The sequence below is a fragment of the Mastomys coucha genome, unplaced genomic scaffold, assembly GCF_008632895.1.
Source record: "Mastomys coucha isolate ucsf_1 unplaced genomic scaffold, UCSF_Mcou_1 pScaffold15, whole genome shotgun sequence".
NCBI lineage: Eukaryota > Metazoa > Chordata > Mammalia > Rodentia > Muridae > Mastomys > Mastomys coucha.
In genome coordinates this window covers 133,686,278-133,700,427 of record NW_022196897.1, presented here as the reverse complement: position 1 = coordinate 133,700,427, position 14,150 = coordinate 133,686,278, and the positions used below count along the sequence as shown (strand labels likewise).

General features: G+C 49.3%; 2 protein-coding genes across 2 annotated transcripts; one reads left to right on the top strand and one right to left on the bottom strand.

Moving 5' to 3' along the window:
- Positions 1-1,078: 1,078 nt before the first annotated feature.
- Thbd (thrombomodulin) lies at positions 1,079-4,880 on the top strand. The gene has a single exon (XM_031372155.1). It carries the CDS (start codon positions 1,383-1,385, stop codon positions 3,111-3,113), a length of 1,731 nt encoding a protein of 576 aa, XP_031228015.1. The 5' UTR covers positions 1,079-1,382; the 3' UTR covers positions 3,114-4,880.
- A 2,893-nt stretch (positions 4,881-7,773) lies between these two features.
- Sstr4 (somatostatin receptor 4) lies at positions 7,774-13,609 on the bottom strand. The gene has a single exon (XM_031372154.1). It carries the CDS (start codon positions 13,465-13,467, stop codon positions 12,310-12,312), a length of 1,158 nt encoding a protein of 385 aa, XP_031228014.1. The 5' UTR covers positions 13,468-13,609; the 3' UTR covers positions 7,774-12,309.
- Positions 13,610-14,150: the final 541 nt, after the last annotated feature.

The following is a 14,150-nucleotide window of genomic DNA, read 5'->3' as shown; positions in this document are numbered from 1 at the left end:
CCTCTCTCCCCCTCCCCCCTCTGTGTGTGTGTGTGTGTGTGTGTGTGTGTGTGTGTGTTAGTGGCTAACCTTTGATCTGGACATTTGATCTGGACACAGCCCTCCACATTCTTGGTGAGTGCTTAAGCAGATACAATGTTATAAAAGATAGATTCCCATCCGCCACTCCAGGTGCCCACAGGACCCTCCTCTTCAATGCCCTTTGTGAACAAATGGATTGTGTAGGCACCTCTATCTTGAGACGCTAGAATGAGGATGAAAATGGTCACCTCAAAAGGAACCAAGTAGACTCCATTTGTAGCTCATATCGCCTCCTTGCGGAGGCCCCCAGCCAGTTTCCTTGAGGGGTTTGAGATAGGCTTGGAGGAAAACAAAACAAAGCAGAACAAAGGATCTCAACACACCTTCCACAGAGGATTCTGCAGGCATTGGGCTGGGAAAGGGGGCCATGATCGCTGAGCCCATACAACACTTACACGACTTTCTCAAGCAACTAGATAGGGTCTGGCCTTGGTGATGCCTTCTCAGAAACTGGAGAGGAATGGAGAACGGAGAAAGGTTTGAGGTTATTAGACCACTGCGTCCTCTTGCTGCCCTAGTACCATTTTTCCAGCTTCCTCTCAAGTCATTTGGGACCTAACTCCCCGCTTGTCACTGCAGCCAGGCTTCCTGAAATCCTGTCTGGGATCTAGCTCTCCCTTCTCAGAGTCTTGCGGGTCTCAGACGTACCTCTACCGGACTCTTCCTTTCTTTTCTCTGCCCCACCAACCGGACCATCCTCCAAACTTTGGTAGCATCTATGGGGGGAGTGTGAGTGTGTATGTGTACGTGTGCGTTAGCCTGTGTGTGTGTGTGTGTGTGTGTGTGTGTGTGTGTGTGTGTGTGTGTGTGAGCGCGCGCGGTGTGGAGGTTTAAAGACAGGTTACCCGCGGGCTATATCGGAGAGTCTGGGGCAGGAACTGTCGACTTGCTGACACAGTTCTGGTCTGTGGTGGCGCCTGCAGGCCACGCCCGAGGGCCTCCAACGCCCAGAGTTTTAACTCATCGCGCAGAGGTGATCCCAGGCTGGAGGGCGGGCGCAAGGCGTCCGGAGAACCCAGTAATCCGAGAACGCAGCATCAGCCCTTCCCACTAGGCACTTCCTTCCTTTTCCCGAACGTCCAAAGAGGGAGGGCCGCGCATTTATAAACTGGAGCCTCAGCTGAGTGGCATGTCAGAGGCTGCCTCGCAGGGACTACGAGCCTGGGCTAGAAACGTCTAGGCTGTGGCAGAGGCTAACTACCGTCGCCACAGGCGTACGAAACCCCTCTGCCCGGACTGGGTGCCTGCACCAGCGCAGGGCTAGCGTTTCTCGGAGCTTTCACGGTGCACCCCTGGACAGCATGCTTGGGATTTTCCTTCTGGGTGTGCTGGCTCCAGCTGGCCTGGGGCTCTCTGCGCTAGCCAAGCTGCAGCCCAAAGTCAGTCAATGCGTGGAGCACGAGTGCTTCGCGCTTTTCCAGGGCCCCGTGACCTTCCTCGATGCCAGCCAGGCCTGCCAGCGCCTGCAAGGACATTTGATGACAGTGCGCTCCTCAGTGGCTGCCGATGTCATCTCCCTTCTGCTGAGCGAGAGCAGTATGGACTCAAAGCCCTGGATCGGTTTACAGCTCCCGCAGGGCTGTGGTGACCCGGTGCATCTCGGGCCCCTGCGCGGCTTCCAGTGGGTTACTGGGGACAACCACACCAGTTACAGCAGGTGGGCGCGGTCCAACGACCAGTCGGCTCCACTCTGTGGCCCGCTGTGTGTCACGGTCTCGACAGCAACAGAAGCTGCACCCGGCGAGCCGGCCTGGGAAGAGAAGCCATGCGAGACCGAGACCCAGGGTTTTCTCTGCGAGTTTTACTTCCCAGCTTCCTGCAGGCCTCTGACGGTGAATACCCGCGATCCTGAGGCTGCCCACATCTCTAGTACCTACAACACCCCGTTCGGGGTCAGTGGGGCGGACTTTCAGACGCTGCCGGTAGGCAGTTCCGCTGCGGTGGAGCCCCTTGGCTTGGAGCTGGTGTGCAAGGCCCCGCCCGGAACTTCAGAGGGACACTGGGCTCGGGAAGCGACAGGAGCCTGGAACTGCAGCGTGCAGAATGGTGGCTGCGAGTATTTGTGCAACGGGAGCACGAACGAACCCAGATGCCTCTGCCCCAGTGACATGGACCTGCAGGCCGATGGACGGTCGTGCGCAAGACCTGTGGTTCAATCGTGCAACGAACTCTGCGAGCATTTTTGCGTCAGCAATGCTGAAGTGCCAGGCTCTTACTACTGTATGTGTGAGACAGGCTACCAATTGGCAGCAGACGGACACCGGTGCGAGGACGTGGATGACTGTAAGCAGGGGCCCAATCCATGTCCGCAGCTCTGTGTTAACACCAAGGGCGGCTTCGAATGCTTCTGCTATGATGGCTATGAGTGGGTGGATGGAGAGTGCGTGGAGCTCCTGGATCCGTGTTTCGGATCTAACTGCGAGTTTCAGTGCCAGCCAGTGAACTCCACGGATTACCGTTGCATCTGTGCTGAGGGCTTCGCACCCAAGCCAGATGAACCACACAAGTGTGAAATGTTCTGCAATGAAACTTCGTGCCCAGCAGACTGTGACCCTAACTCCCCTAGCTTTTGTCAGTGCCCTGAAGGCTTCATCCTGGACGGGGATTCTATATGCACGGACATTGACGAGTGCGGTCAAGGTGATTGCTTCCCCAATGAATGTCGAAACTTTCCTGGCTCCTATGAGTGCATCTGCGGGCCTGACACAGCCTTTGCTGGCCAGATTAGCAAGGACTGTGACCCTATCCCTGTTAGGGAAGACACCAAGGACGAGGGGTCGGGGGAACCTCCAGTCAGTCCGACGCCAGGCTCTCCGACAGGCCCCCCTTCTGCAAGGCCAGTGCACTCTGGCGTGCTCATCGGCATCTCCATTGCCTGCCTGTCCCTGGTGGTGGCGCTTTTGGCGCTTCTCTGTCACCTGCGCAAGAAGCAGGGCGCTCCTCGCGCGGAGCTGGACTACAAGTGCGCATCTTCAGCCAAGGAGGTGGTGCTGCAGCACGTGAGGACTGATCAGACTCTGCAGAAGTTCTGAGGGATTTGCTCCAGAGACCCAGGTGGCCTTTGTCTTTCCGGGCTCTGTACCTCTCCTCTCTCTCTCTCTCTTCAGACTCCCAGCTGTGCTCTCTGGCAACTTAAAAGCGTCCTGGCTGGTATAATAACCAGAGAAGAGCCCATCTTCTCAAGACAAGCTAGGGTAGGGAGGACTTGAAGCAGGACAGCCCAGTGTCTTCCAAGTAGATACTGGGCAACTGGGCGGAGGTGGCAAATACAGTGAAGATCCCAAAGTGTCCCAGTCCCTCGCCTCGGGGTGTGGAATGTGTGGGTGCTGATTATATGTAGGCTTGGAGGTAAACCTTGACCCATGGGTTGGAGGTGACCCAGATATTTATTTTTTTAAAAAAGTATTTAGTCTTTTTTTCCCCTTTAGTTTTCTTCTGCTTGTAAGTCTCCAGTCCCGCACCCTTTCTCTGTCCCTACATTACTTCCCCTCCCCTTCTCTTCTGTCGGTTTCCTCCCCAAACCTGATCATACTTTGCCTTTACCCTTGTCTCTAAACTTTTATGGGAAACAGAAAAGAAACACTAAAAGCAGAAATTTTTCTTTTTCACTGGCTTTGGCAATTTAGTCAGAAATTTCAGGTAACAAGAGCAAAAGAATTTTAACAAACATTAAAATGTTTCAGCTGAACACTAACTAGTTAAAAATGCTGGAATGTCACAGAAATTAAACTCAAGGAAGTAGGCTTTTTTTTTAATATTTGTTTTTGAAATGATGAGCCTGGGTTTTATGATTGTTGCTATTGTTTTGATTGAGAATGACAAAAGAGGTAATTATTATTAAGATTTGTATGCAGGCTCCTACAGTGTCATTTAATTTTTGGCAGTGTTCAAAATGTGCAGAGGGTGCTTTGCTCAACCTTTTGACATTATAATAGGACATTGCCATCTTCAGACATATTGGGCCACATTCATAGCTGTCCAAGGATGCATGTGGTCCTTAGCCTGGACATATCTGAGACTGACAGCTGGAAGCATCTTCCAGGAAAGCTTCAGTTGTATGCTTCCTGCCTAGCTGACTCTCAACTGCGATTGCCACTTGTAGTCCCAAAATACAAGCCATGTGCTGCTTAGGGAGACATGGGAACTTGAGAATGGAGTCTGGGAATGCCTGGATGGGGCTTTGTTTTAATGAGATGCTTGAACAATATCTTGTACTTCAGAGGGATCTTCTAGCCCTAGCCACTGGCCTGTACACAAGAATTGGGACCTCCCTTGGGATCTGGCTAGAATTGCCAAATCCTAACCCCCACCCCCACCCCACCCCACCCCAGTGCGCCAGTTCATAAGAAGCTGCATTTTGACAACATCCACAGGGACACTCTCCAGTCATTTCAGGACAACTGGTCTAAAGAGTTTCCAACTTCTGGAGAACATTTAAATGTTGGTTAATAATAAGTAGCAGGCCATGTTAAGGCCATTTATTATCAAGAAACTGAGGAATTTTCTCTGCATAGTTACTTTATGGATAAAATAAAATAAGCAGGTACACACCTCTAGATATTGCCACACAGAGTCAAGAAGGGTTTTGTCTTAATTAAGCTAAGAATGAGTTCATATGTCAGTATAAGGAACAAATGTATTATATGTGTATCTTTTGTAAAGAAAGTTTTTTCTTTACTGTTTTATAAGCTCAGCATATTTGTACATAGTTATTTATTTATTGGAGTTTAGCGAGAACACAAGCAAAGCCTTTGCTCATGACGTCACATGTACAAAATAAATAGATTACAATGTGCAGATGGATGTCTCATTTCCTTCCTTTCTCTCCTCCAAGTCCCTTCATTTTTAAACCTTATTTGATATGTACAAACAACGCCAACTCCAGGAGATACCTTAAGGCTGGTCTGCACCTTACCACCTGCTAGCAACGGAGTCTGACTTTATCTCCCAAGAGGAAGCTATTTTCCATGTAACAGGAGTTTGTTACCTTTGTATGTGAAGATACTTTTTTTTATATGTATGACCATAGCAACTTTATACTGGAGGCCTCATGTCTGTGTTTTCAGACACACTCTAGGATCTGAGGGATCTTTGGCCTCCCAGCCGAGAGTCGTTCTATGTGTGCTTCAATATTCCCTGTTATCTGACATGCAAAACTCAAATTGTCAGGAGAGGTCTATAGCTCAAATTCATGTATTTCTGAACGCCGAGGTGTCATTTCATATGTTGTGAAACTATCATCATTTCTGCTGGCAATGATAAGTATTACTGTCCTTTTTTTTTGTGGAATGAATTTTACATATTGGAATATGAAAATTTCCATGAGGCAAACATGAGAAAAGATAGTTTTAGAATCCAGGTATGGCAGAGATTCTCAGTGTTGGCATAAACTGTCACTGTGGGAAGACATAGGTGTGTGTGTGTGTGTGTGTGTGTGTGTGTGTGTGTGTGTATTGGGAATATGGCTGCATGCTTGTGTATTCACCCCTGTAGGCACCTGCAGAGGTCAACATCAGGATTTCTTCCTAAATTGCTTCTCCATCTTATGTAGTTCTTTTACTTTATTTTACTTCATTGAAACAGGATCTCTCATTGAATCTGGATCTCACTGTCTTCAGGTAGATGAGTCCCTCAGGCTCTGCCTGTCTCCCTTATTTCTAAGCACTGGGACTGCAGGTGAATACCACTGTGTCAGGCTTTTATGTGAGGTTGGGGGACTCCTAGTCACATCCTCACACTTGTGCAGCAAGGAACATTGTCTTGACTCCACTGATGGAGACTTCATCATGCATCCTACTGATCTGTGAGAAGCAAGGTGAAACGAAATGGATGGTTCTGAGAGTCCAGAGGAAGATGGAGTATCCTTAGTGCTGTAGGTGTTTTATCAGGAGCATGCTGGGATTAGAAATGGTTGAGAAAGAGAATAGAAACTTCTAGACTATTTACATATACCTAAAAAAGAAACCTTCAGTTTGTCCTATTAGCAGCCAGCAGAAATAACATGGGCTGGGTCTTTCATATGATGATCTGACTCTAGCCTGATTCTTGGGTTTACATTACCAGAGGCACACTCTAATGTTTGGATGGGAACCAGAAGTGCTACCTCACTGTGGTTGCATGAGGAGTAAAAAGAGGAGCAAGCAGTTTTTGGCATATAGAACATGCTTAATAGCTGGTACCCTGTGAGACACTACATTAATAGGTGCTTGCATGAATAAGAAAAGGTTACATTGGAATGGGGAATCTCGCGGAAGCAAATGCAAGCCAGTGCGAGCATGAACTTTACGGGGGTGTACAGCCACTTTGCAAGGGTGCTGTCCACCCTGAGGGAACTGTGGGGGTGGAATTTGGGGTGCTAGTTACAGTTTAAGGAGGGAGATAGATGTTTGCAGGGCAAGAGTGACCTTGCAGGACCTGGGAAATCCAAGCTTCACTGGCTCTAGCTTCCTCTCTAGTTGTAAGTTCATCAATGGGGTGGGGCTACAGAGATGTCTGTACATCTGCTGTTCCAAAGACATCACAGAGAAGAGAGAACATGCTTTCAGAGGACTTAAAGAGAAACTGGCTCCAGTGCAGAGGGTTCAGGCCTCATGTGTATGCGACACTGTGAATAATCCTCTGCTGTGGACAAGGCTAGTGTCCCCAGTGCCATGTCTGTTCTTGAGCTAACTGTGGTGACTCTGCAATATCAGTAGAACTGAATTTACAAACAATCCAGGCTCTGTGAGGGTGGTACCCAGAAACACCTCCTGACCTTTGCCTGGAGTACATAGAATGACACAGGACACACCCAGATCGGCTTCCCCCCCACACACACCCAATGAATGCCTGGCTAGCACTACTTTTTTGCTTCGAGTGGGTCCTTCCTCCTTTTTCTCTTGGTCAGCAGGTTCAGACATAAGCAAACAATTGATTTCCTCACTCACGAAAAACTAAATATTGTTTTAACATTATATTCTAACAGAATCAAAATCTTTTTCAGGCTGTTTTGAAAGTGTGATTGCAAAACACAAAAGAGGCCGTGGAGTCTGCTCCCTCAAGTCATGCATACTTGAAATGGGATGAGGCAGGCTGCCCAGCCAAGGGTTTCAGGGATCTTGGAAAAACCATCACAACTCAAAGTTGGGCCTTGTGATAACTGTTCCACTTGGGCCATAGGCAGGGGATGTCTGTCTTTAAACCCCACTCTGAAGGAAATCTGTTGTGACAGGAGGTTATAGGATGGTGGCAGAACCCTGTCACTTGTCAGCATCTCCATCGGTGGCCTGCATGGCCTTGGCTTCTGCCTCTTAGGCCTTAACTGTTGGAACACTCGGCTGGTAGAGCATGGTGAGCTTGTTGTTCAGAGACAGAGGGACACAAACACACAGACACACACACACACAAACACACACAGACACACACACAAACACACACACACATACACAGAGACAGGAAGGGAGGCGGAGCTGTCCACCCTCATTCCACTCCCCCTGTCTTTCAGACTCTGCTTGGGTTTAGTTACCTTGAGCACAAGACATCACCTTCCACAGATCCAGGCGCTCACTCTCACAATGGTAGCTCCTGCCCTCGCACTTGTATTAGAAGATACAGGAACCCAATGAGCACCCATTGGAACTTTCAAGTACTTGTGTACTTGAAAACAAAAACTTGTGTACCCAGAACAAAAAACTTGGCAGGAACACACAGACATGGTATAAGCTGAAAGAGTTTATTAAGGAAAAAGCACTTCCAGGGGAGGAAGTGGGCCAGGGATGGGAGAAAGGTCAATAGCTCAGAGGTGCTGGCATTGTGTCTCACAGATAGGAACATAGACAGTAGGCTTTGTTTTTTAATTACTCAGGGTGTGTTTGTTACAACCTCAGCTTTGGTGGGAAGGGGTTACTTCCCCTCAGTCAGATAGTTTCTTTCACATGCTAATTTTGACTTCACTCTCTAGCCTACTCTCCTGAGAGTTGAAAGGGTGACATACTTCCAAGACTCCGGCACTCTTCACAGATGTTTAACTGCCATCAGTATCTCCTGCCCTCCCCCCCACCACCACCATAAAAGTGGTTCTGCAGAAATCCAGCAGTGACACCAGGAGAAACTGAAATTGGCTCAGATGGGCTAGAGGGAGATACAGCGTTCCTGACCTTTAAAGCACAGGAAGCCAACTTAAACAAACTTAAACAGAGTGACACAAAAAAGCCCCGTGCAATTGTCTTCATGCGAGCAGATAGCAGCAGCCAGATTGCAGCAAAGGCAGAGTCTAGAGGAATATCCTTCCAGGAAGAAAGCATTGGTTCCTGGCCTGGAAGGAAACCACACCTCCTTCTCCAATATTCCATGTATTCAAAAGGTTATGCTCAAACTTTGCCCAGGAACTCACTTAGAGTCCCAGTGTGTTCAGAACACTTCTTCCAAGTCTAGAACTATAGGGCAGGTAGCAGCTGTCTGGGTCTCTTGGCCGAGCTCCCCCTGATAGTGGGAGGAGTCTAGAGCTGGCATAAAAAAAAAAACAAGCAGTCCCTAAAGACTTAGGGAAACCCTCACCATAATTCTGCCTCTTGTCTTCCCTGTGGTCCACCTCTGTAGGCTACAGATCACAAAGAAAGCAATGAGGACAGAAACATGGTCTCTCTTGATTGGGGTGTCAACTTCAGAATTGTAACTACATCATAGAACTGCATAGGTGCAAAGGGTGAATTTTATCATGTGCAAGTGATGCGTTCATCAAAATAGAAGAGGAGATGTCACTGCCTGCACAAAATGACTGAAGAAAGGCCAATTTGAATCATAACACACATAGAAGCCTCCACACCACCCTAGTCTCTCCTCCTCAGTGTCCCAGGAACACTTGCTGTAAGAGCAGGGCTGATTCTGTTGTATTAGCTCACGGCAGCAAGATTCCTTCTTTGAATAGTGTGTGTGTGTGTGTGTGTGTGTGTGTGTGTGTCGCCACTCATGTGTGAGCACATGTTTTTCTGGAAATAAAAGCCAGGGCCTTGCACATGCAAACACTCTGCCATTAAGCTGCGTCTCTAGCTGTGGTATGATTATTTTAGCTTTGAATTGAATCACATTTTTGTTTGTATGGTTATTTAATTAATAGCCATCTTTGCCAATTATTTCCAGGTTCCATGCTGTACAGACTCACTATGTTGTCTGGAAGCAGGTTGAATCACTGACAGAAACCCTCAGTGCCTGGTCACTGAAACACACACATCCCCAGCACATGGACCCATGGAACAGAATTTTGGGGCATGGTGCTGACTAACACAGTAGCGCTGTCTCAGCAAACACAGCTTCAGGATTACGACATCTGTGCTCACAGAATTTAAGGATGTACTGTCATGTTCTTAGGATAAGAGAGTGAGAAGAGGGGGTGATTCACCTCTTACAACCTAGCAGACAAGTGTTTCGAGGTCCAAATTTCCTGTGTTCATGCCCAGACATAACAGAAGAGCTGGGGACTCAACCCTCCATTTATACATATATTAAGAGTGGGTAACCAGGATGTAAAATGAATAAGTAAGTTAATTAATGGAGAAAAGAACGAGAGTGGTAAACTGAGGTGGGGAAGCTGAAATCGCTTCTCATGGGCTAGCTAAAGCTGATGTTTCCTGTTATTATTGATGACTTCCCAGCTTGAAACTATTGGCCCTTCAGCTAGGATTAAACTCTGTTAAATGCTTGTATTTTTTTTTAATGGAATTTGTCTTTTTCCAGGCAAACAAGCATGTCTTGGGGCCTGGGTGAGTCATTAGAAGGCCAAAAACAAGAACTTCAGACCCACTCAAGCTAGGGCAGAAGCCTAACACTGTTGTCTACTGCAACCGTTGTTAAGACTGGACGATTCCACTATGTGATCTTGCAGTGAGGTTCAAGCCTATTTATCAGGTATCTACTCTGCCAGGCACCAGGGACAAAGAAACAATTTAATTAAATTTAATTTAAAAAAAAAACTGCAAGAAGTTGCTGTTCTAGACATAAGACCTACAGATGTGAAACTGACTGACTTTCTTTCTGGAAGCTCAGGGTTGACTGTGAGAAGTAATGACAAGTTGAGGATGGTCTGTGCATGTGTGTGAACATGTGTATGTATATTCATGCTAGTAGAAACAAAGAGGTCAGCGCTCTATTTAGAGATTTGCAACCCATAGCCACAGCCTTGGATACAGAAGAGACCTGACTATGCCGTTCTCTCATAGGTAAGTCAAGACCAACTGGGTAGCAGACCCTGATGACTCCCCTGATACTCCTACGTCACCCTTGAGATACTCACAATCGACACCAATTGTCACTATCAGGACATCTAGCTGACTATTTCAGAAAGTGAGAATCCAACAAGTACATGTCCACACACTTAACTTTCTCTTTTCTACTGTTAGTGAGGAAGTTGGAATCTCCATTCTTAGCTGGTAAGAGTCACCATGTGGGACTGGGGATATAGCTCAGTTGGTAAAGTCTCTGCCTAGTCACCATGAGGCTCTGAGTTCTACCCTTACCACTGAACAGGCATGGTGCTGAACAATCTAATCCCAACATTCAGGGTAGAGGTAGGAGGATCAGAAATTCAAGTTCATCCTCGGCTACTATGTAGTGAATTGATTGCTAGCTGGTGTTTCATGAGATCTCGTCTCAACAGCAACAGAACAACAATGGCTAAAACAACAAAAAAACACTGGATCAGCTAAAGAGTCACCAAACTACAAGAACCTGTTGATTTTTCCAGGCAAGAATTCTGAAGACCTGGCCTGCGTGACCTGCTTGGGTTATAAGACATTTGTGCCTGGGACCAGAATCCAGCCTTCTTGTCCATTTCCCACATACCAGGCAGCTGCTACTGTCACACATGTCATGACTCTGGGCAAGCAGCCCAGAAAAGGTCACCTCCTGCTTCTCCCAGGCTTTCAGAGATGCACTGTAACCCACAGGGTGGCAGGGCATTCCCTCAGGCCCCACTCTGTTTCTTGGTCCAATCTGGATCACCATTAGCCTCCCAACAGCTAGAACTCAGGCTGACTGCCCTTGAAGACACAGAGCTATGCGTTCCAGGATGGCAGGATCCAGGTGTTTTCTTTTAAAGAACACTCTACCTTGCCAGGCAGCTGTGGGAACTGCCCAGCTGACTGCCCTGCGCTTCTTCCTGCCCCTCTTAGCTTGTTATTCTTAGTACCACCCGAGATGGCTCAGTAGAACTCAGCAGGGTTTTTTTTTTGTTGTTGTTGTTTTGTTTTGTTTTGTTTGTTTGCTGTACTGATTTGAGCTGTGATCAGCCACTTCTCCCCCACATGCTGCTTAAGCTGGGCTCCCTCCACTGCTTTAGCAGAAGTAAAGCTCTTACAGGCTGTGAGTCTTCCTCAGGGGAAATATCACTGAGGCTGTGGTTAACTTACAAGGCACACGAATGGCTTTTCACTGTGGTCATCATCTGATGTCAAAACAGAGTCCATTTTCCCTCCACCTAGTTCTCTGGTCTTTTCCTCACACCCTCCCCCTCATAGCATAGCTCAGGCTTTAATGGGGTTTCATATTTCTGCAACCAGGGAAAGAGGTGAAAAAAAAATGCAGCTGATGAGATTTTAATCCTTTCTGCCTTTTAATTCCTGACCAGAAGTTTTATGTTTTGCAAAAATGCTCCACATCGTGCTTCTTTAAGCCGTTCACGTTCTCAGGAAGTCTGCTTACTGGCACCTTGACAACTGGAAAACACTTGTATAGTAACAAAGCAAATGCCCTAGTCTGTTGCATAGACATCTCACTTAGCAACAAGAGACTCAGACAGACACAGAGGGAGACCACTTGGAGGTATCGTTATCTTCTCTCCCCTTTCTCACTGTATACACTCTGCTACCATACAGCCAAGAGCCTACATTGAACACAAGCTCTGCCTACCTCACCCTCCCAGGGCTCTTTCAAGCAGTCATGGTCACAAGTCACACAGGGGTGGACACCCCTTTCTAACCACCACCTGCTTCTCACCTCTTGAAAAATTGCCAGAGGCCCAGGAATAGATGGTACTCTGGCCCAAACCCCAGAGAAGTCCTACCCCTATGAAGATGTCCTTGGAGCCAGTCCTAGGAGAGGGAGGGGCTAGCAGGAGTCCTGAGGCTCCTGGGGACAGCGCACAGGCTACTGAAAGGACCTGGCTTAGTGAAAACAGGAGTTGTTCTTGAAGTTGCTGGCTTGAGAGAGTGGCGCAGACCTGTTTGCAGGAGAGGTGAGGGAGGGTAAAATTGGTTTTCAGAAAGTCGTGGTCTTGGTGAAAGGGACTTGCTTGCAGCCAGGTTCTGCTTGCATGGGCTCCTGCTGGCAGGGCAATGGAGGGCATATGCATCCTGCGCCCCCTCTGCTTTTGAGAGCGGTGGCATAGTAGTCCAGGGGCTCTTCCTCAGCTCCTCCAGCTGTTTCCAGGAGACAGCAGCGCAGGCACAGAACCCGCTGGAAAGAGCGCCGGAAGTTGTCAGAGAGGAAGCCATAGAGAATGGGGTTGGCACAGCTGTTGGCATAGCTCAGGATGAGGGACACATGGTTGACAGTGGCATCGAGGCTGGTGACAAACAGGTTCAGAAGCTGCACCACATAGAACGGCATCCAGCATAGCACAAAGACGGTCACCACCATTAGCACTAGCCTAGTGATCTTCTTCTCTGAGCGCCTCCGTTGTTGCCAGCCAGCCCGCAGGGCCACAGCACGCATCTTGCCCACAATAAGCAGATAGCATAATCCAATGGCCAGAACAGGGAGTAGAAAGCCCAACAAAAAAGTATAGATCACAAAGACCGCAGACCAGGCCGGGTGAGGCCAGTGCAGATTGCAAGCCACTGCCTCACCCCCACGAGCCGGCCTGGTGTCAGCGAAGACTGCGATGGGCAGGGTGACCAGCAAGGATGCTAGCCACACTCCCAGGTTGATTAGCTTGGCCACGCTGGGCCGCCGGTAGGTGGCGGCGCGCAGAGGGTGCACGACAGCCACATAGCGGTCCACGCTGAGCACGGTGAGGCAGAAGACACTGGTGAACATGTTCAGGCCGTCCACGCTAAGCACTGCGCGGCACAGCACCGCTCCGAACGGCCAGTGGCGCAGGGCAGCCGCCGAGGCCACGAATGGCACGCTGAGCATGAAGAGCTCATCAGCGACGGCCAGGTTGAGCAGGTAGATGTTGGTGGCTGTCTTCATCTTGGCATAGCGTAGGATCACGAAGATGACCAGGGCGTTTCCCACCAGGCCCACCAGACATACGAGAGCATAGATGCACTGGATAGTGACCATGCCCGCTGTCCCCGTGCCGTCGGACCGCATCGCATCCTCCTCCTCCTCGTCCGGAGCCCAGCTGGCATTGATCCCGGGGGTCCAGGTGGTATCCTCGACCCCTGGGGGCAGAGTTGCGGGCGCGTTCATGCTTCGGGGTGCCCACCCCGGGCAGCGGAATGCGATGGAGAGCAGCCGAGCGCTGAGCCAAGAACCAAGAGGCGGGCTGGGGTCGCGCGCACAGCTCGGCTCAGCCGCTCCGCCTAAGAAGTGCGCGGGGGCCCAGAAGCACCCGCCAATCCCTGCGCTGCCGCGCGCCCCTCGGTCGCGGGAGCTCCATTCGCTCGGCGCGCGCCCTTCCCTCCGCGCGCCCAGCCTCAGGTGCCTTCCCCAAGGAGCTCTCGGGCTCTTCCTACCCGCACTACCTCTGCCATGCTGCCAGCTTCTCCGGGCTATCAGAAACTTTACTTGGACCCTGGTCCTCCCTTGTGCCGCTAGATCACGCCTCCCTCAGCTCTTCAGATCCTCTCTCTTAAGGATCTTGTGATGCGACTCGCTCAATACCTGCTGTTTTCTGGGTATTAAAGTTATCTGATGGTCCCAGATTACTCTAAGCACCCCAAGCACGCAGAGCCGTCATCTCAGCACCTGACAGCCCTTCCCTGCTCTATCAGTTTTCAGAAAGTCCTGTATCATCCTTCAGCCCAGGGAGGAAACGGAAGGTCCCTATGGACATTTCTGTGGATTCCAGGTCCATAAGAGGCCAGAAGTGGAGGTGGGGCTCTGGGGTGTGTGTCTTGGATCTCTCTCTCTCTCTCTCTCTCTCTCTCTCT